Genomic DNA, 22,579 nt, shown 5'->3' on the forward strand with positions numbered 1-22,579 from the left:
ATTTTAGACTTGTGTTTATTAGACACTTGTAATTAATAGTGATTGTTATCCTATCATCTGTTACTCGTCATCTACCATCTGTCATCTATTCATTGTTTTTTTTATTTCTTGACATTCCCACTGACACGACACACACAGATACCTGCATTATCTGTATGTACTAAATGTGATCGCCACTGAACTCTGCACACTGTGAACTTCTTTTGTGAAGAATCTATCCAGTCAATCATCCACCCAATTCATATTACCACAACGTTGGAGGTGTTAAGTATGAAAGTGAAGGCACTGTGCTGTACTGTACTTTTTTCCATTACAGTTATTGCATCTGGTTACCTCCCGGATAAAGATTTCCGTTATAAACATATGATAACATAATTGAATTTAAGGTATTACAGTGTTTAAAGCATGATGACTGAATAAATCAGCAGTATGAGCCACATAAATAACATTTTATCAACTCTCTGTACTGTTAACTTTGGTACAAACTTTATAATCTGTATCAGATATTCTGTTAATGCAATTTGTAAATTGTGATTTTGTTGATCTGTTCTGTGAATGCGACATCTATTGCATGTCTGTCCGTCCTGGGAGAGGGATCCCTTATCTGTGGCTCTTCAAGAGGTTTCTTGCATCCCCCACCTCCAGCAATTAGTGATTATTCCATATTAATGCAACAATAATGTAACACTTATGTCATTTTTTTTTTTTTACCAAGGTACATTTTGCTGTTAAAACACCTGCAATACTTCAAATGGGACTCAATACTGAGTTAAACTGGGCTTTATACTCAATCAGGCCAGAATACATATTGAATTCTCAGACCCGTCCACTGACCTAACAAATTAAATGTGTGCATGAGCATATTCCTAAATAAAGTTGTGTTAACTCAAACTGATTCTAAACACCTGTGTTACTACTCTTGAAGTATATGTTGTGCTTTTTACTCTCCCACATTTATTTGGCAACTTTATTTATTAGTTACTTTGTAGACTACATGTTGCATTAGAGCCAGAGCAGTTCATTTTTAAATTGATGTAATTTTTTTATGATTGTAACAATAAACACTGGCTCGGATAATCAGAAATTTTGACTATCAGATGTGATGTGATAGTCCTTGATCTGTTAACTTTAGTTACCAGTTACTTTGCAGACTGCATGCATGGGATAAGGTTGACGTGTATATATCTATGTTTACATGTATACATAAGATACAAATATAATTACAGACTGTAAAGGGTGTCTTGTTGTTTAAGTGTTTTATGATGTTGTTTATAATTGCCAGTACAATACTTCTGATACAGATATTTTAAGACTTTAACTTGAGTACTTTTTGGAGCTTATGGGTGAGTAGACTACTAATTGTTACCAGATTTATTTATTTATTTAGTTTCTACTTTTACTCAGCTGTAACTTTTGGCTACTTCTTTTACCTGGTAATTACCCTTAAAGTACAGTATTCAAGTAAATTGTATTCAATTACACTCCACCACTACACTAAGTAAAAACTCTTGTGTGTTACTTTTTCCACCACTGCTGATGCACACAACAGCAAAAAAAAAAAAAGTGGCTATTGTGGTTGAGAAGTGGTTAGTAGTTGTTTTCGAAGGAATTACCGGCTCATTACCCGCACGGGACTCCCAGGCATGCGTTCACAGGTTGTTGTCTTTTTTTTTCTTTTTTTTTTTTGACTTGGTAAGTTGTAGCTGGTGGGAGTGCAGTGTGTTTGGCAGACCCTGACGTTGTGGTGGTGGTGGTGGTGCTGCTGCTGCTGGTGGTGGTGCATGTTTCAGTGTTGCACAGGCCGGGCCCACTGCTGCAGGTTGTCCGGTAGGGTGCCTGCCGAGCTACAAGCGTGCTGTTGATGTCTGGAGCAGAGGAGGGGAGCGTGAGGAATGGCTGAAAACTGACGGTGAGCTCCTGTTAGGAAACAAAAAACCCAGCACGGTTCATGACTGTCCGGTACGTTTAACTGGAGATTTCACTACCCCTCCTCCGCACCAAACCAACCGGGACAACCGCATTGAGAGCTACCGCTTTTTTTTCTTCTTTTTTTTTTTTGGTTGTGGCGTTATTTAATGGGACAACGAAAACGCAAGAAAACGCAAGGTAGGCTACCGCTCCTGTCGCCAGCCCCTGCTACTTTTATTTTTCATGGACTCGTACGACACGCACACGGGGGCTTTGAGAAAATGTTTCACGACAAGGTAGTAGCCCGCTCGAAGACACCGCCGGGCTGCTGACCGTGCGGACCGTGTGTCTTGTGTGTGTGTCGGTGAATGTGTGAGCAGCTCGGACGTTAGGTTTTTGTTTTGAAAAAAGCGTCGGTTAGGCTTCATCTCTTCATGCCCCAACCGACCGACCACATGAGAAGAAGAAGAAGTCGACGTCCGGAATAGGTTCAACCACAAAACAACCCCCCTCCACCCTCCTCCTCCCTCCACTACCTTCTTCTTTCATTTATTTTTTTGTTGAAAATCGTTTACACCTGAACCGACGAGGAGGAACAAAATGCGTGTGGATTTGTTTTGGATATGTTTGTGGTGTTTCCTTCGTCCTGGTGCCGCCGGTCAAGGGCAGTCGGCGGCCGTTTGTTCGCCCTCATGCAGCTGCGATGAAGATGGGGGTGCAGACTGCTCCGGGAGAGGGCTGACCACCGTCCCGACCGGGCTCAGTGCTTTCACCTACTACCTGTAAGTACTTTCACCGACATCCACAGTTAAATATAACACCATATATACACGCCTGTGCACTTATAAAACGGCTCTACTGTAAAAAAGAAAAAAGGCCAGAGGTAAGGGGATGTTCGCTGTGTTTACATCGCAAGTGAATCGTGGGCATTGAACATCACAGAGGGAACTTGCTACAGTGGCTAACCAGAGGGGGGAAATGTCCTCATGAAGATGTTAGGAAGTGTTTAAAGTCAGTATTTAAGGTGTCACAACTCTCGAGGTCCTTTACAGTGATCGGGTGAAACACACACACACACACACACACACACACAGAGTTAAGTTTAAAGCTTAAGCAACTCGCAGTCAAAAAGTTGAATCCATCTCTGAAACAATATTAGATCAGCTCATGTTGTAGTGTAGGGTTGTAGCTAATGATGACTTACTCCACATTATCATTTGTTTTGTCCATTAATCTATCTCTCATGTCAGAGTTGGAGCAAATCAGTGCTTTAATCAATCTAAAGAAAACCTACCAGCAACCATTTTGATAATCGACTTATCATTTTTCAGGCAGTTGGACAATTTTGCGGTCCAGCGTGCAGATCTGATGCTTTTCCCAATTTGTGATGATGTCAAGACTAAAGAGTGAACTGAGAAACTTGAAGGGGCACTATGTAGTTTTGGGGAAGAAATTCAAAATCAGAAATTTAAAATTTGGGTAATAATACAAACTAAGAATTATTTATTTTTTCCAGAGGAAAATAAGGCCCCCAGGACACTGTTTGAAGCTAGAAAAGTGGCAGGGTCCCCCACATATAAACAGGTAAAAATATGTAACAAATTGTGTTGTCCTTTTATGGTCAGTTTGTTTAGTTTCTGTCCGTCAAAGAGGATCTTTCACTACTGATTAAAATGTCGTTCCCAAAACTACGTAGTGCACCTTTAAAGCTTGAGTTTCTCCTCCTACTGTCATGTAGAATGACTGTAATTAATGATTAAAGTCTCCACATTATCATTCATTTTTTTTCTAGTAATCTATCACTTATTTTAGAGAAGCAAATCAGTGCATTCATCAATCTACAGAAAACCTAACTGCAACTGTTTTGGTAACCGACTTATCATTTCAACCTACTTTTCTTTGCAGATGTGCAAGTCTGATTCTTTTCTTTTGACGTACATGATAGTAAACTAGATACTAGGTTTGGTTTGGTTTTCGGATAAATCCAATGTGGGAAATGGGAAATTGTAGCCATTGAGAAACTAAGTAGCAAAGTAGTCGATAATGATCATAATTGTCAGTTGTCAAAATAGCGGAAATGCCATAACAAGTTTCTTTCTCCTAGCAACAGCCAGTATATTCAATTTACAATTATATACACCTTAGAAAAGCAGCAAAATCTTTTTTCCTCATTCAGAGGCTAAGTGATTATCAGAATTTTGTACTGATAAATCATTTTAGCTCTAGTAAATGTCGATGAGGTTTTGTCTTCACGTAATGATCAACGTGATTTGGTTTAATCCTATTTGAGACCTCAATGCTCCAAACTTCCCTTCAAAATGTAATTATTTACCTTTTTCTAGCAGCAGGCTGTCTTCAAATTTTTTTTTTGCGATGTAGAATTTCCCTACTTTTGTACGGATCTGGGGCCAAACCAGCATGTAAAATGAATACCTCCACAGTTTGTGGCTCTCTGTTGTGCATTCTTTTTTACTGGACATACATTAAGTCTTCTGCACAAACTGTGTCTATGGAATTATTGGATTTGAATATTATTTTGGCCCCTGAACAAACTTTTTAATTTTCATTGCAGCCTGCCACAGGATAACTAGTTAAGACATAGCATTGAGATTTTACCCTTATTAAGGTTTGGGTGTGAAATGCAATGTGACCGAATCACAAAGTAATGTACTGAGTGCTGAGGTCACACATAGGGCCAGATTTGGGTGAGTAATGCTGCATGGACTGTAGCCAACAGTGCCTTGTTCCCAGTGCTGTATGTATTGTACAAAGTAATTAGGAGTCAAGCTTGTGCCATTAACAGATTGACAAGTCTGACTTAACTACTGCTTCAAGCAAAGACATAATTTTTCAATTTTATAAAAAGTGGCGTGCACAATGTAGGTTAGATCTTCCTGTAGTGGTGCAGATACAGTTGATGATTGCCCCATGAAGAAACTCCTCTGTTTGTTTCACAACCCCTGGGTTAATCATAAACTAAAGTAACCACCTCTGTAATAGCATTGAAAACAGCAAGTTAATGTGACTTTTTGTAATACTGTGCTCTTTCAAAAAAGAGCATAAAAGATATTATGATTTTAAGTTTACCCAAGTGCTGGTCTTATTAAAATGTGTGTAATTTCCCAGCTTTGGATCAATAAAGTATGTATATCTATCTATCTATCTATCTATCTATCTATCTATCTATCTATCTATCTATCTATTCTAGTCAAAATAACCTGTGTTTTCCTGCCACATGGCCTAAAAGTGAAAATGTTATTGTTTGTTGTAAAGAGCAACCATAATCCCAAGCCTAGCTTCACCAGAACTACTATTGTGCGTCTTTAATTCACCAATTTTAAGAAGTTATAAGCAACCAGAGGAAGTGGATTCATACAGCAGGCTGTCAAGACATGTCACACTAGGCCCACTGAAGCTCTTAGCATACCAATCTGGGGAGAAAAAAACTCCCAATTTATTCTGTGTAGTCTGGCATCTCAATCAAAACATGTTACAATATTTTCACAAAACGATATGATAGCCGTTCCTGCCTCTCTGCTGGGATTTTTGTATGCCAAAATGAAAAACAATATGTTGTTTTCAAGATTGTGTTCTTCTAGTGTCACAGCCGGCTATCCAAACGCTGCGTGACAGGTTTTAAACACTGAACTGCTTAATGTATTCATTTCAAACTCTGAAAAGTATGTGAAAGGTTGTTTGTCCCTCTCTCTGTCCTACTCTCATTTGTTCTCCTGGTCTCTTGAACTTAAGTTGTCCTCTCCCACTACCTCCGTCTTTTGTATGTGGAGCACTGGGGTTAGGGATCATGATGGATTAGTGAGACATATTGCAGCTGCAAGGGCTCCTTCTCTCAGTGCTTATGCAGCCACAATGCTCTGCTGATGTGTAAAGGAAAAATCTCATATATGAGTGTTTCCTCTCTAAAACATTTGTCACTGAATTTGTTTGCAGCGATCATGTCTTTAGGATCAGTGTGATTGAATAGAGTCACTCAGAAAAATACTGTTTGAGTCTGTGCCAACAACAGGAAGGAAGGTGTCTTCGACAGATACAAACACACATGTATAGCAGAAACGGAGAGAGTTAAGGGAGTGTTTTGTAAGCGTAGCAGAGCCAAAAGGTCATGAAAGTTCCTTGTCGAAGGATGAAAGTTTTGGGCTATTAATTCTGTTGTTGTCTACCTTCACTTTAGAAAACACTAAAGGTAATGGAGGACCACACATTTTCCAATAAATCATATGGCAACGTTGGATTGGACTCTTACCTACAGCCCACATGGACTTGAGTTTTGGCACCTGTAATGGAAACAGGCCTCTCACAAAAAAGCAGATGAGAGGAAAGACAAGGCCCCGCAGCCAGTAACAAAGCAAACAGTCCTTTTCAGTACAGTTTACCTGAGTCTCTTCGAGGTTTTCCTTATTGGTATCCTACCTGCGTGAAGTATTGTACTTTCTGAGGAAGCATTGCAGCTTACATCTTAGTTGTGCTAGGTCCTTTCATAGCGTGAACATGGTTGGGACTTAGGGGAAAAGGAGGGGTGACATCAGGGGTCTTGCACTCTGCCGGTGGAGCTTGCCGGCCTCACCATTGGTGCCCTGAGTCCATTTTTAACTGAATGATACTTTTGTTCTTGGTCAGTAGAGGTGAAAGAAGCCAGTCAGTAGTTCCCCTTCTCCCAAACAGGATGACTTGTGGATAGGAGAATATTAACGCTCTCTCCCCCTCTCTGAGTCCCCAACCCTGCCCTCCACTTATACACCTAGTCCCATCCCCCCATCACACAGCTTCTAACTGCTAATGATTGCAGGTTTTCTGAGTCCTGTGCCCATTATTCACAATTGAATATTACCTCAAGCTGAAATTTGTGTTTTAGATATTTTACTTCAATGGTTTAATACGTTTTTTCAATGGTTAGCAATATTGCTTTGCACGTGTTCACTTTACTTTTGACAGTGTTATAGTTGGAGTTACTAATGTTACACAGTCTTCAGACATACACCATTCACCTTTTCTTGGCAATCGCTGTTTTGCTTTTTTAATCAATACTCTGTCAGATGTTGGACGCTACAGTTACAGATTCTTCTTCTCTGTGCAGCAGCACCAGCAGCAGAATCTCAGCACACTGTAGCAGGAGTTAAATGTCACTTATGATTCGACGGGAGTAGAGAGTTGATTGACAAGATGATGGCAGAGGATATATTGTTAAAATGAAAAGCAAAATTGCCTATTTGTAATATTGCCATTAAAACCCATTGTAGCAAATCCTTGTATTCAAGAGGCAGGAACCAGCAAATGTTGTACATTTTGCTTGAAAAAACATTGAAACGATTAGCCTACTCAATTATCAAAAACCCTGGTAATCCTTAGCTTGTAAAAAAACTTAGCTTGTAAATGTCTTTGGTAGCAAATTTTGTACATATGTGCTAGTGTTACATTAGCTGTTTGACTGAATGGTCTCCAAGTGTACTGCAGCATTAGTGTAACTATGTTAGACACACTATCTTGAACATCGTTCATCATATGTTTTGAGGAAAGGATGATGCAGCGTACCATTGGCATAATGGAGTGATGCATTGTTTGTGAAAGTATGACATGGTCTTGTGTTGTGTGTAGCAGAAATTCGTTTAGGTGTGAATAGGGCCTTGTTACAAAAAATAATAATTTTACCGTTTTTCCATTACATGTGCTGGCCTGACTCTACTCAGTTTAACTTGGTATGGCAGCCCGGCGTGATATGGGTTTTGCATTTCCATCACAATCGGGCTACCTGCTTGAAGGTGTGTCATAAACCAATGATGCACTTGTCCCAATTAGGGCTTTGACTCCGAATATAATTCGAATATTTACAAAAATAAATATATTCAAACGTATATTAGGCAGCCCTTAATATTCGAACCTGTTATGGGCATTATTTTTTGTAAAGGTGTTTGCTTGAAAACTTTGTCTTCAATTCAGATTCCGAGGCTTTTTCACGCCTGGTGAAGTTGTGAATCGCGAGCAAATTAGCAAGGCTATTATTGGTCATCTGGGCTCCTTTTGGTGACGTTAGCATCCTGGTTAGCGCCTATTTTGTATACCAGAACAATGGCCGCGCCAAAGCCTACAACAACTACACCTTAGGAGTTCCAAATCTACACTCCAGACCATCTGAAAAGTAACGTGTGGCGCTACTTTGGGTTCCCAAAGGAACAGGAAAAAATCACGACTAAGGACAAATTGATATGTAAAATATGTATGACAAAACTCACATACCACACGACTTGAGAGCCCACCTGTAAACACTACATCCCGGCAAGCTGGAAGAGGAGGAGGGGTCTGACTTTTAATAAAAATAAAAAAAACAGTTGTGTGTTTTTCTTCTGAAAACGTTATTGCCTGCCTATTGACATTGATTGATACACTGCCCTCTGGTGGACAGAACATGTACAACTTAAGTTTGATACCAATATAGGTCTTACTGAAGGCATTTAATGGTCAAAATATTATTAATAAATATTCGAATGTATTAGAATATTAATATTAATAAACAAACAAACTTTGAATATGATTTTTGGCCAAAAGTCAAAGCCCTAGTCCCAGTCCCTGCAGTACTATTGAAGAATCACCGCTAACAAAGTGGCCCGGTTTATTCAGATAAAAGACTTTTCATTTTACGTCTTCTCAATAAAAGCCCCTAGTTATTAAATCATTTAAAAGCTTTTATTTTGAAGAAGCATTACAGGAAATGTGTTTTCACCAGCAATCACTTAGCATGACTCCCAAAACAGCTGAAGGTGAACATTACGAAACATAACAGATGTTAGAAAGAACAAACAGGACGGGATTAAACTAAAGAAATTCAGTTGGAGGCTACAAAAGTATTGAGAACTGAACACAGACCTTTAAAAAGTCTTTCTCTCAGGTTTCCTGCACAAACATGAGTTGAGTATGATTTTAGGGCGAGACAGCTGCTTGCTACGGGTTGGCTGGAGTCGCAAGTTGTCACCGCCACATGCTTGGAGGCGGGGCGGGCCCGCCTTGGCCCTACTCCGGTGCAGGTCAATTGCGACTCATCTTAACTCAGTGCAGTAAAACTGGTAATGGAAAAGCATCAAACATAATCAGCGCGGCTCGTTTTGGCAATGCGTGACCAAAAATGCAAGTGGAAAAATGGCATTACTCTTTGGCTAGATTTTTAATAGTAGACATAGACATAGTTTTTTATAAGGGACATACTATTAAGGGGCGTTTGGAAAAGGTCTTGATCATTCCAGTGCATTTTACTTAAAAAGTTTCTTGAATTGAAATTTCTTGAATTGTTCAGGAGACGACGGGAAGTTCTTCCACCTCACCTGTTTAAGAAAGGGATCAAGTTAAAATACAAATGAAAGGGAAGTTAACTTGTAATTTGCATTCCAAGATATGTAAATCCTACTATGAATAGGCAAATCATTGATAGTACTATTGAAAGATACAGCGTGGATATGTTATTTGCACTCAGTTAAAATTAGATCTGTATTAAGCTCTTCACTGCAGTTGCAGTTCAATGGACTGCCTCGATCAAAGTTCCTTCAGTACTTTTAGCACTAAATGATCATGAAGCCTTTTTTGATACATTTCATAAAAGAGGGAAATAATCAGGGGCTGAATTTCAAACTTGATCAAAGATAATAACTACATAAGTGCAAATTGTTATCTGAGGCTGTGTTTCCTTATTTGTACAGATTCAATATCAAAATATTTGACTACTCACAATTTTTAGAATTGTCCTTTAACTGTGCAGTGCTGTTGTGCTGTGCAGTGAAAGCAGCACAACAGCAGCAGCGGCTGTCAGTGTGAACTGGAATCGTTAATCTGCAGTATTGCTGTGCACTGTAAGACATCTGACACAGCTCTAAGCCCAGCTCACAGTGATGTACTTATATTTCTAAGTGAAAAAAACAGAGATGTGGTTAAAGAGACATTTCAGATTCCAGACACAGTGAGGTGAAAGCTGTATACAGACTGATGTAGGCAGCCGTACTGGTTAAAATGGAGGCTCCATCAGAAAGACAACTCAGAACTTGAAAACTGAAATGTGTCCAATGTTATAAAAGGCAAACACATTTTGGGGTGGATAAATGTTTTGTCAGGCCAACAGTCCATAACAAAAAGATTTTATATTCACAATGATATAAAGGCAAATTCTAACATCAAAAAGATGCATAGAAGTTTGAGCTTTTTTTCTCCCTCAAAAATCTACCAATTTTCTAAAATATTTCTCAGTTAGTTTTCTGTAGATTAATTAATTAGTTTAATTTCTTCTAAAATCTGCACCTTCCTTTATTCAACATGGAACTGATAACTGTCTTTTGACATGCTAAGGAGAGGGGAAATTTAAAATAGTTCCCCATGAGCAGTATCTCGATCTGTTCCTCACATCTGACCAGATGAAAACACTTGAACTATCTGACTGACCGAGCAATCAACCCCAGTGAACGTACTGTCTTTATATCCATTACTAACAAACTGTGCATGAGAACATGTGCCAGATCACAGTCTGTGCTTCTGTCATCTGAAAGGTTGGCTGGGACCCATTAAATCGCGTAATATGATGCATAAAACTTTGTTCTGGTCAACAGTATTTAGCACCATCAGTGTCTAAGGTATAGCCTAGTACATGTCTTCTGCTTTGTTCTATGTTGGAAGTGTACTGGGCTGAGACGTGTTTAACTCACAAACAAAGGTGGTATTGCATGTGTTTTAATAAGTCATTGTAACACACATTTTGAATCAAGCAAGGCTTGTCCTACACCTGCATAATTAATTGCAATGTAAACAGTAGTTTGCAGTAATCTCAATATAATTGCAATACTAACAAGGTCATGTATTAATGTTCCTTATTGTTAGGCATGGGATAATACAAAAATGTAATGTCACGATTGACTTTGCCAAAATAACTGCGATTTATGATATTATACCGATAATCATCAAAATATGTTTAAAACTCTTAAGATGGCATTAAAACATTCTGGAGTCATAGATTGATTGCATCCAAGATAAGACACATCTTTTGAGGTGGAAATCCTTTTTGTGAAAAAGAAACAACCTTTTAATAAGGTAATCATAAATCATGCAAGTCCCCCTGCATAAATAAAGGATCAATAAAAGGCAGTTACCTCATTTTCCTGCTGTTCTTTAGCTTGGGATCCATTATTATATCCACACATCTGAACTTTCTTTTGGGTACAAAGTGCTGGGTGAGCCTTCAACCTGAGTGACAGGCTTACAGTTCTGTAATGCAGGGCTCTATGCTGACATTTTTCCCAACGACATGTGCTCCTAAAGTAAAAAAAAAAAAAAAGATTTACAGAGTTTGATTTCATATTTTTCATTTCAGGCAGCACAAAACAATTTCTTAAATTCACAGTGATTTCATTTTTTTCTTTTTATTTTGTATCCAATGTGTACTAAACACAAAGGATGTCAGTTGTCCAAGTGCATATTAATATTCATATAAAATAGAGGAAGCACTAAAATACAATAAAAAGAGGTGTATCTTATTTGGCCCACTTATGAACACGATTTGATGCTGGTTTGGAGTCACTGGGTCACATGACATGGAAGCTATTGATAAAAAATCATAATTTCTGCATATTAATATTCATATAAAATAGAGGAAGCACTAAAATACGATAGAAAGAGGTGTGTCTTATTCGTCCAGTTTACTAATCACTGAGCCACATGACATGGAAGATATTGAAAAATGTTATTAATATATTTTCTTTCTTTTATTGTCATTCGAATGACACTTTACAGTGCAATGGGAACGAAATTTAGTTTCAATGGCTCAGGATAGTGCAGGATAAAAAAAACAACACATACATTTTGGACGTTGGAAAGTAGGATGGTGGGAAGTGGCGTTCTCCGCGTATTTGCCTCCAGCCCTGCTGTTAGCCCCGCTCGACAGCCGCGTCTCCGTCCTCAGTAACAACATCTCCGCTTGCTCTTCTGTCAGCTTGTGATGTTAGGAGCATCCATAGCAACTTGGTCTTGTCCCTAAATCAGATTCCAGCGATTCAGTGCAAGGCTCTGGGAGGTGAGCTAACCGTCCTTCTGCTGCTAACACTGGGTGAACCGCAGTAAAAATCACGGTTGACCTGAGTGAATATCCAGCCTTAAACTAACTTCACCACAGTCCGTTGACCTGCCACCTCTGGCGTGACACTGGTTGCGTCATTACAGAAAACTACTGTGATTGGTGCGTTGCAGCCAGAGGATTGTAGTTTCTGAACAATCACAGACAAAGCAGGTTGTGACGGTAACCGGTGACCATTGCTTGCACACGGTGCACCGAAATATTTTCCTGGTTTGCACATACATTTTTTGAGGGGCAAATGCGAGGGAAATGCTTGCACTGTAGAGCCCTGTAATGACTGGAAAGATGCAGGCTCCCCTTGTTGGTAATTCAAAATATATCAGGAAATCGGTATAGGACTGTATGCTAATGATTTTTTCAAGACCAATGGGCTCCCAACATTCTGCAGCTTGGTAGCCGAATGGTCCACCATCTAACCAGCACAGGACAACATGTTATGCCTTTTCACTATTCAGAAGCCAGGGCTGACTGCAGTCCTAATTGTTTCTAATTAAGCATGCAATAAAACTATGGAACTACTTATCCTTTGCAAACGAAATACAGTAGAATTACATTTTTTTCCAAACATGTATAAATAGCTTTTACAATTATTGTCCCCATAGTGGAAATTAACAATGATCAACTTACCCTTTGTGTTTTTAACCTGATCTGCAATTGAATCTTAAATTCTACCACCTTAGTTGTTGTTTGTCACATACATTTAAAGTGATTTACAAGCGCCTGAACACTATGAGACAATACCGGTTAATCACTTCCACAGACCGAAAAAGGCAGTGATGACAGCATGAACTACATGTTTCACTTTCACAGCAGGATATTTTTTTGGGGGGAATAATACAACTCACAGGTACAACTGGTGATCTAAGTCAGCTGAATATTCACAAATTCAAACAAAACCATAGTTTTTTGTTTTGGGGGTTGGAACGGGAGATATTTTCATGTTAACCAGGTGATAAAGGTGCCCTCAATTCTGCTTTTGAACAGAATGTCTTATGGTTTTATAGCACTGAATCACAAAATAATGCCTCTAATTGGCTTTTTTCCCCTTCAACATAGGTCGACAGACCATCATTTTTAATGTCAAACTAAAACAACCGATGATTTTTTTAAGACCTTTTTTTTAATGTATGTTGTGGGATGATGGTATATGAATGGATACAGGAGCTGTGTCTGATTGAGGAGTTACATACTTTGCATGATGATTGAATTGTTGTATGTTTGTATCTTTATTTATATCTAGTAACATGATGTCATATCCGTTTGTGGAAAAAACATAAACAGAAAGCGGAGGATGGCGGAAGTCAAAATGTGGACACATTTTGGATTTTTTGCTTTGAAGGGAAAAGCAGAGCTGGACATGTTGAAAGCTATTTGTAAACTCTGTTATGCACCTGTTGCATACTGCGGAAACATGACTAACCTTACTGCCCACCTGGCAAGACGCTATCCTGAGGTAAATGCAGAGCTAATAGCCAAACAATCTGCAGCTGCAAGCCAGCAGACACTCAAAGCAGCATTGTACAAACTACCCAGCAGTTTCGGAAAAACAATACGCATAACCAAATCAATCGCTGACTTTATTTTCAAAGACCTGAGGCCTTATAGCAAATATGAGATTCAGGAACATTTAGCCGCACAGTTAGCCGGCTTTCTCCATATCAAGTGCTACGTGCACACACTTAACCTGGCCTCTGCCGGCTGTAACAAGATTATTCGGACTAGTATGGCTTGTGACTGGATTTTTCCATAGAAGTGCCACAGCACTTCATGTTTTGGAGCAAAAACAGAAGTTGCTGGAGCTCACAGTATATATTTTTTCTATACTATTTTTATTTATTTTTTTTACCTCTTTTATATGCAGTCCAGGCTTTTGAAAAGAGAGTGTAAGTTCAAATGTAGGAGTTTACGTTAAAATGGTTCAAATATATCGCGTCTAAATTAAATCTTAAAAACTGACTCACATGTGATGTGCGTTTTTGGGGGATATATGTCTCCTGATATAGTCTGTAGACATCATCATCATTCAACTTTTTAACATGGTCTGGTGTTAAAAAAGCAAACTACGTCCCAGCCCTATTATTTAGTGTTGTAGATCTTTGCAGTGAATTAAATATGTAAATTTACATGCCTAAGGTCAGGACTGTCAAGTTGTGCTTAGATCTTGAGAGGGTTTTAAGAAGAAATCTAGTTTATTTCTTTGGGTTAATTACAGTTAAAACCCTTTTCCCGTTCATTTTTATGGTCGTGTTGACTTTACAGTTTGATGTAGTGCTAAAAACCATAAACCGCCTGTGGTCGAGTTAGTAATTTGACTTTAATCCAGTGCAGTGCTAATTTAATCGACAATTGCTTCGACTCTAAACAGTACAGATTGGTATTGATTGATAGAAATATATTTTGGTAAATCATTAATCTTCTAACATTCTTCTTGGTTTGCTGTTTTTTACTTCATCTTACTGGTAAGTAAAATGTCTTTGGGCCTTAAACTGTTCTTCTAACAAACAAAGAAGCCATTTTGAAGATATTGGGTGGGCTTCAGGGAATTCTGTATTCTGTTTTTTCTGTATTTAATGACATTTTGTAGACATTTAGACCAATAAATTAGGGCTGAAACGATATATAAGTGTCAAAACTGAAATTGCGACACTCAGATCCACGAACCTGTCTCGTGGTGTGAGAAGGCAGAACTGCGACACAACTTCCAGTCCACATCCAGCCCTATGAGCTATAAGTAGCCCCTTTCATTAAGCCAATTCTCCGCCGTTGGTCGTTCACACTGAGCAAAGCACCGCTGGGGTAAATATGAACCACTGTGTAACTCACAGAGAAAGCTGGCGCTGCGGCTCCTAAAGAGACGTGACGGTACACTTCATGATGATGATGTTGGTGTGTTTTCAAGGTGTTTCCCAGGTGTCCCCCAGTCAATCTAAACCTGCGGACAAGTTATAATCATATGGATGCTGTTATAATGTGTCATGATTGAGATCCTGACCCACCAAACATACTGGAAAGTGACGAAGATATGTTTTTCGCTCTAAATTACATAATTACATAATCGCCATCAGTAAACAGGTCGCTGTTTGACTCTGTCACCCGCGAGGACAGAGGCTGTTTTCCAGGGGAAAGTTCACTGGTCTCAGTCAGGACTGACCATCCCGATGATTTATTTTCATTACAAACACTCGTGAAGGGGAGTCGGTAGGACGGACGCTTCTCCACTACAGCTGCGGTATTTTTTTCTTCTTTGACAAATACAGTTACAGTTACAATGTTACCTTAGTTCGGTTCTGTAGCATTGCTTTGTGGGACATTTCTGTTAAGTTGAGTGAGGGATCTGTGCAGTTAACAGCCCATCCGATAGACACGCCCTCCATACGTGCAGCGGCTCATCTATTCACACTGGTTCAGTTTGCAAATACTGGAACTCTGATCAGTGTTTCCCACAGGATTTTGTGAGACTGTGGTGGGTGGATGTCAGACCCTCTAGGGTGGTCCATGGGCATGCTCCCCCGGAAGATTTTTGTTTTACATTTTAAAGTTAAATGCATCAATCTGGTGCACTTTGAAAGCAAAATTAAGAGGCTAGATCTATGAAGACCTGTGTGCTCTTGTACACAATTTAATCACAAACACATTGGTTGTATAGATACGAATGGTGAAAACACAAAATCAACTAGAGCATACATCTGAGCCATCAAAGAAATAAAGCAAAAGTGGTTACCTGTGTTGAATTAGTTTATTTTTTAGTTAATTTTTTGATAAATAATTAAACTGTAAGCTAAATCTTTCTATAAAAGCACGGAATCTCTGTCTGTGTGTGTATGTGTCTGTTAGTCAAATATCTCTGCGGATCAGGATCACACTGACCCGAGACTTTCAACATGGCTGCTGCGTGGTTCAGTGGTGTGCATCTTAGCATTTGCTTGGACTGCAATGATACCGTGAATAAATTATTTCATAAATGCTTTACAAATTCTGCCAAGCATTGTCCACCGGAGCCACCACAGTCACGTGCGCACCAATGCCAATCACTACACACCGTGGCCACGTGCGCACCAGAGCCAATCACTGCAGAGCTCAAGCCCACGACATACCTGAAGAACCAAGCGGATTTATACCTGCAGCAGCGCGAGCTGGACCGGGATTTTGCCGGCGGTTCGGTCCCATTCTGTTCTGTGCATCTAAACTGACTGTTGTGGATTAATGAGTTTAAACGAGTCCGGACCGAGTCTGTTCGGGTCTGAGGAGATCCGGAGACGCGCGGACAACAAAGTGGAATCGGAATCTGTGGATGTTCGTGTGTAGCTAGCCGCTAGCTAGCAACTAGCTGCTATCCGCTAGCTACACGGCCCACATCCCGAGGCGACGGACCGGACGCATCGGCACGTCCAAAACCGGACTTAGGGTAAATAATGTCCGCCACGTTTTTTTGCGAACATTGCCATCACGTTTGCTTTGTGTCTGGTGCAGGAAGAAACGGTAAAAACGGGCTTTTGTCACGAAAGTGTCCAAGCAGCAAGTTTGGTTGTTGAGGAACAGGAAGTTGTGGGAGGGACCTAGGCGAATGATTGACAGGCCGAACGACGGTCGGTGTATAGACAGCGATATTGAGAGTTGAGAGATTTGTGACATGTAGCGTGTTTGGAGTGTATAGTTAGTGTGTTATGTAGTGTTTGGTGTAGTGTGTTAAGTGTGTAGTGGAGTCGGTTTTTTGTTTAATGAGTCGACACAATGAGGAGATGCTGAATGTGGAGCAGGCAGTCCAGCTCTTAATTCAGCTGAGCATTGCCTGCATTTAAATGTAAATAGTTACATATAACTTTGTAAATTTTTTAAATGTATGCACAAATTTAGCAAACAACAATTTATATTTGCTTTATAAGTAAAAAAAAAAAAAAATGGTTTGTTAAACATATTTGTGGTTTTCACAGTAAAAAAATCTAACGGATTTTATGTTTTTGTTTTTTTGTTATTTTAGGTCCATTGTGTTAATACAGTATGTCAAAATAAAAAAATGAATGAATGAATCAAAAACGGCCAATTATACCCTGGAATATCGGATTTCACGACAAACCTAAATATCCCTGACGTCCCACCTTCAAACACAGCCTCATTTGGCCATCCATGAAAAAGCTACTTAACCTCCCACTTTTTTTATAGGAATACACTTTTCTTACGGGCACTGCACTAGTTGTAATAAAAAATGAAATGGATTCGGAGGGTACATCATCAATTCATCATTAGTTGCAGCCTTAAGGGGAGACATGGCAGGCAAAAACATTTTGGGCTATTTTGCTTCCATAACATGTCTTCTTTCAGACTAGTGGAAAGAAAACATCCAAAATACACATACAACTCTCCCTACATTCCACTCATGCCAACGATACACAGACAGCTGGGTCACTCACTGCTGCAAGCACAATTTTTTACTTTCACTTTCGTTTTTCGAGCAGTTTGCATATTGACATTTTGCTGTCTGTAGGACAGAGTCCTGCAAGGGTCTTATTTTGCAAACCCGCACCAGGCTGTATCCGCCATACTTAAAACCGCATCCGACTCGTTTTCCGACAGTATCACAAATTACATTCCGCGCCCGAGCCAACCCGCTATAAATTGATACCGACGCAAGGGTATATAAATTGATACCGACGCCCGACCTGCACCCGAAGCAAAATTGGACAGACGTGATTTTTAAAAATGAAAGTATGTAAGTAATGAAAGTATGTATGAGTGTGCGCATGCCACATACAGCAAAGGGGGGGGGGGGGGGGGGGCAGAGCCGACTGACCGGGAGTGAGAGATGCTTTGCTGAAGCTGCAGCGCGAAACACAAGTTACAGATCTTTTATGTTATTATGAGAAGTGTAAGAATTTTTTCGGTTCACTCTGAGACTGTGGCGGGACAAATTAGACCATGCCGGCTGCCACAGTCTAAGTAATTAATGGGAAACACTGCTGATACTATCAGACGAGTATCATATACAGAAGTTATTGAAATGTTACACAAATAAAATGTTTAATTAAAAAAAATAATAAAATTGTATCGAACTGTGGGTCAAAAATCGTGATACAAACCGAATTGGGAGTTTGGTGTATCGTTACAGTCCTACAATAAATCATTACTAATTAATCAAGAAGATAAATGGTCATTTGTTGCAGACCTGTTATCATGCATACTAAAAGAATAGCAAAGTTTAGATTTTATCTTTATTTTTTACTTTTGTTACATGTTCTGCTTCCCCTTAGCAGCTCTATTTTCCTTTCCTTTTCTCAAAGCATGTCTGCTACTTTTCTCAAGTTCTCTGCTTCCTCTCCGCTAAGATGAAGCCAAATGGCACATGGGATAGAAATTTACAGATACCTGTTTGTAGAAGCGTTTAGGCTTGTCACCATTTATCACAGCTGCATTTTTAGTGTCCCCTTCAATCTGTCTTAGCACGGACAGGCCAAGACCTTGATGACTAAAGCAGCCAGACACAGAGGGAGGGAGGAAGTGTGATAGAGTCATGCAGGCCTCCCGTACTCCCTGGCCCTGCTTGTGGTTCAGACCAGTCAACAATCTGCAGAAGATTTAGTCAGACTGTTTGAAATGTGGTTCGGGATGTATCCATCTGACCAGATCTGCAGCAGAACACCAGCAGAGATGTTTTCAGGGTAGGAAAAAAGATCAGAGTGGGTGAATGTTGAAGGAAGTGTTGTTGTAGCTGCATAGTCTATATGGTAATTGGATAACCAGGTAAGTGGAGATGGGCATAGGTCGCAGGGATGATGAGGGTTCTGTCAGGGCCCGCCTTTTAAGGCTTCTGTGCATCTGTGTGTGTGTGTGTGTGTGGTTAGGACTGCAGAGGAAGGGCAATATGATCCTTGTAGGATTCAGGGGCCCACACACAAGGTCCATGAGAGATCTGGCAGTGAAATTCAAGATGGCCAGTTGGAGAGTGAAAGAGGAGGGAGGGGGGGCAGGGGGTAGCTTCATTTGTGAATCCTGGATGTTTTTTCACCCTTGATAAACATCTCTTTATATATGACGTTGAGGGGGGTTTTCTTTGAAGCAGGTTGGTCGAATCCTAAACAAGATTAGATTGTATACGTCTCCTCAGTAGAGCTCAGACAACCTTTTGTCCCTCTTTTATTTTGACAGTCCCTTACTTTTCCCAGGTGGAAATGTTGCTGTTTTACTGAAGTTAACACATTTTCAGTAGCAGGCATATCAGTGTGTGTTTTGTATTTGTCATTATGAAGATGTAAACACATACACTCATATTAGCTTTTGTGGGGAGCAAATCAAGTCCTGTGTGCATATTTTTCATGCTGCTACATGCCTATCTTTACTTGAAGTTGGTTTGAAAAATGAAGATCCCTGGGGCTAAAGAGAACGGCTTTTTCAAGGGTTTTTTGTTGAGGTTAGATCATGCAAGCACAGTCAGAAGACATAAAACTGTCATAAAGCATGGGTGACACAACTACCCTGTTGTTTATTTATGTGTTTTATAATAACGGTCAAAAAGTCAGTGTTTACATGTATTCGGGAGTTTAGTGGTTAAAATAAGGCTTCATACTCTGATGACTTCATTTTGAGTCATTTGAGAATTTAGTCTCTTCTCTAAAACCAGAGAAAATCTTTTGCAATTAAGTCAAACTTTACACTTTTCCAAATCAGCACTGAAAAGGACTTATAGGACAATATAAAGTAGAGCCCAACTGAAACTGGTGAAACAATTCTGATATTGATTTGTTGACTGATATACTTTTATCAGTGTTTCCCCCACATAGACCTGACTTTAGCAGGCCACCCAGGTATGCCAAAGTATGTTTACCATTTAAGCATGTTTTTAAAACATACTACTGACAAAGACAGTAGATAACATTGCTGGGAGAGAGAATTCCCTCACTAGTGCAAGGTTTGTCTGTTCTAGGCTACTGTAGAAACAGTTTACTGTGCAACATTGCGACCTCCATGGATAGGGTCCCACTCCCTATGTCCATATTAATGGCTCATTCTAAGGTAATGATAACATGACTAGTCTTATGTTTTATTATACACTTAAAGGGATAGTTCGGGTTTTTTGAAGTGGGGTCATATAAAGTACATATCTATAGTCGATCTGTTTCCTACCGTAATCACCGCTCAGCGCAGCCTCAGTTTGGAGAAGTAGAGAGCCGCTCCAGCCCAGACGCTCAGCTTTGTACTGCAGTGAACGGGGTTCAGCAAAAAAGCGAAATTAACCACCTAAAACAAGACTCACCTAAAAAAATCTATATCAGGTCAAGTGTACGTTGTATAGGTAAAATTCACACCGCTTTACATCGCCGTCAGACTGCGCTTTCTTTTGGCACTACATTTTCTCAACCGCAGAACCCCCGTATCCCTACGCATGAGCGCTAATGTGGAAGGATACGGAGAGTTAAGTTTCGTTTTTATCGAAAGTAAACCTCTCGTCCAGCCGCCGCTCGCAGATCAGCTGTTGCCCAGTTACGCTAATGCGTAGGGATACGGAGGTTCTGTGGTTGAGAAAATGTAGTGCCAAAAGAAAGCGCGGTCTGACAGTGATGTAAAGCAGTGTGAATTTTACTTATACAACATACACTTGAACTGATGTAAATTTTTTTAGGTGAGTCTTGTTTTAGGTGGTTAATTTCACTTTTTTGCTGAACTCCGTTCACTGCAGCACAAAGCTGAGCGTCTGGGCTGGAGCGGCTCTCTACTTCTCCAAACTGAGGCTGCGCTGATCGGTGATTACGGTAGGAAACAGATCGACTATAGATATGTACTTTATATGACCCCACTTCAAAAAAACCGAACTATCCCTTTAATAAAACATATGTAGGAATGTTATATTCCATTTATGCCAAGTATGTTCTGCTAGATGCCACTGCACTTTATACAGTGTACCTTAAAGAAAGATTTTCAATCTCAGGTTGTCTAATATTCTCAAATTCACTTTTTTCAATTATTATTGAAATGTATTTATCAAACACTTGTGAAAAAGGAATGTATGTGATGGAGGCAGGATATTTTACAATTAAAAAATAAACTTTGTTGCCCAAAAAGACATCAGAGCACTGAAATAGAACACTAAGAAGAAATGTAAAACTATAACCTATCCCTAGCATGTTCACTGCATTGTGCGGACAACATATACGCATATATCAATATATCTGCGAAAGGCCGAGGCATATCAGTCAGGCTTTAAAAAAGGCATTTGAACAAATATTTAAAGCAAAATCAAATAAGAAAAATGACAAAATCAGGCCAAGCAAGCATCATATCATATAGTGCCTTTGAGAATTATTAGGTTATGAAAGTGTATAAAGTGAGCTATAATTGTAAACAGTTTAAAAACTATTATTGTTTTTTATGAAATAATAAGTAATGATAATGATGTGTGACCCAGTCTGCCTATCAAGAGGTGAACCAGCATTTATTTAACTGTTTCAGTAAATGATTATGCTGTGTTTCTGACGTTTTGTTCTCCACAGTGACCTAAGCATGAACAACATCACTGAGCTTCCAGCATATGTATTCAAGGACTTCCCCTGTCTGGAAGAACTGTGAGTACATGCCTTCTTTTTCCCTTGTCAATGAAGTATTTACTCTCTGCAATGTTGACATGAGGGCCGGGCTTAATGATACGCACCTGGGTATTTGAGTTTGTACTGCAAAGCTCACAGCACCGGTGCACAACATGCCCTTCTTCTCAGCGGAAGAAGATAAGCAAAGCATTACGCGAGGTAACAAATCACTCACCGCTCATGAGCTGAACAAGGGCAGTTATACAAGTGCAGTAAAGCTCAATTAAAAAGGTGAGGTGAGACAAGGTGTATTAGAGCTACAGTCACGTGACATCCTGTGTGGATTTTTTGCTTTTAAGGGATTATCAGGGTGGCAACAGCACATCTGTGCTCTGGGGCTTTGTTGAGTGGCGTACATCTAATCTTAGTGGGTGTTTGTTATTTCTTCACTCTTTAAATAGTCCGCTGTCTGGCTCTGTGCTGCTGGGAGTCCGAGATAAAAATCAGTCTACCTGATATCAGGTAACATGTAGCCCGGAGAAAACAAAATGACCAGTGAGTGAACACACTCCAGCGGTCCCAGCTCCACTTGAACTTTCTCGGGGATGTTTTTTCAGCTCTCGTGCGTCTTTCAGCCGCCTGAGTTGTCACCCGCTTCTTTTCCATACACCACTCCAGTCTGCTTTTGTCGAAAGGCAATTTACTTTTCATCGCATTGTGTGGAGGAATGCAAGGCAGGAAGGAAGAGGGCAAAACAATGGTTTCCATGGCAACAAGGCTAAAAAAACCCACCCAGTCTTGCTTGCTACTTCTGTCTTGTCTCAGATCAAATTCTTGATGGACTCGCACTGGGCTGTCTGTTTTTTGAAGGTCTTATGATTGACTTGGGCCCATACTTAATTTCTGTGTTTGTTTAACCTTTTTCTTTTTTGGAAACAAATCTGCAGGCTTGTCTCAGTGAACTTTAGTGGATGACTTTTTTGCCGTAGGGCTGCAGCAGTGTCAGTGTACCAGAGCATGGGCCCTGAGTGCAGAGACGGGG

At 39.8% G+C, this 22,579-nt stretch overlaps 1 protein-coding gene across 1 annotated transcript in view; it reads left to right on the forward strand.

Annotated features, from left to right (window-relative positions):
• Window positions 1-1,705: 1,705 nt before the first annotated feature.
• The window catches only part of lgr4 (leucine-rich repeat containing G protein-coupled receptor 4), a 47,165-nt gene continuing 26,291 nt past the window's right edge, over window positions 1,706-22,579 (forward strand). The window contains exons 1-2 of the mRNA XM_030414706.1: window positions 1,706-2,690; window positions 21,505-21,576. Coding sequence (XP_030270566.1) covers window positions 2,509-2,690; window positions 21,505-21,576 — 254 coding nt within the window. The 5' untranslated portion in view covers window positions 1,706-2,508. The remainder of the gene's footprint in view (window positions 2,691-21,504; window positions 21,577-22,579) is intronic.

This window comes from Sparus aurata, chromosome 4 (genome assembly GCF_900880675.1).
Source record: "Sparus aurata chromosome 4, fSpaAur1.1, whole genome shotgun sequence".
Lineage (NCBI taxonomy): Eukaryota > Metazoa > Chordata > Actinopteri > Spariformes > Sparidae > Sparus > Sparus aurata.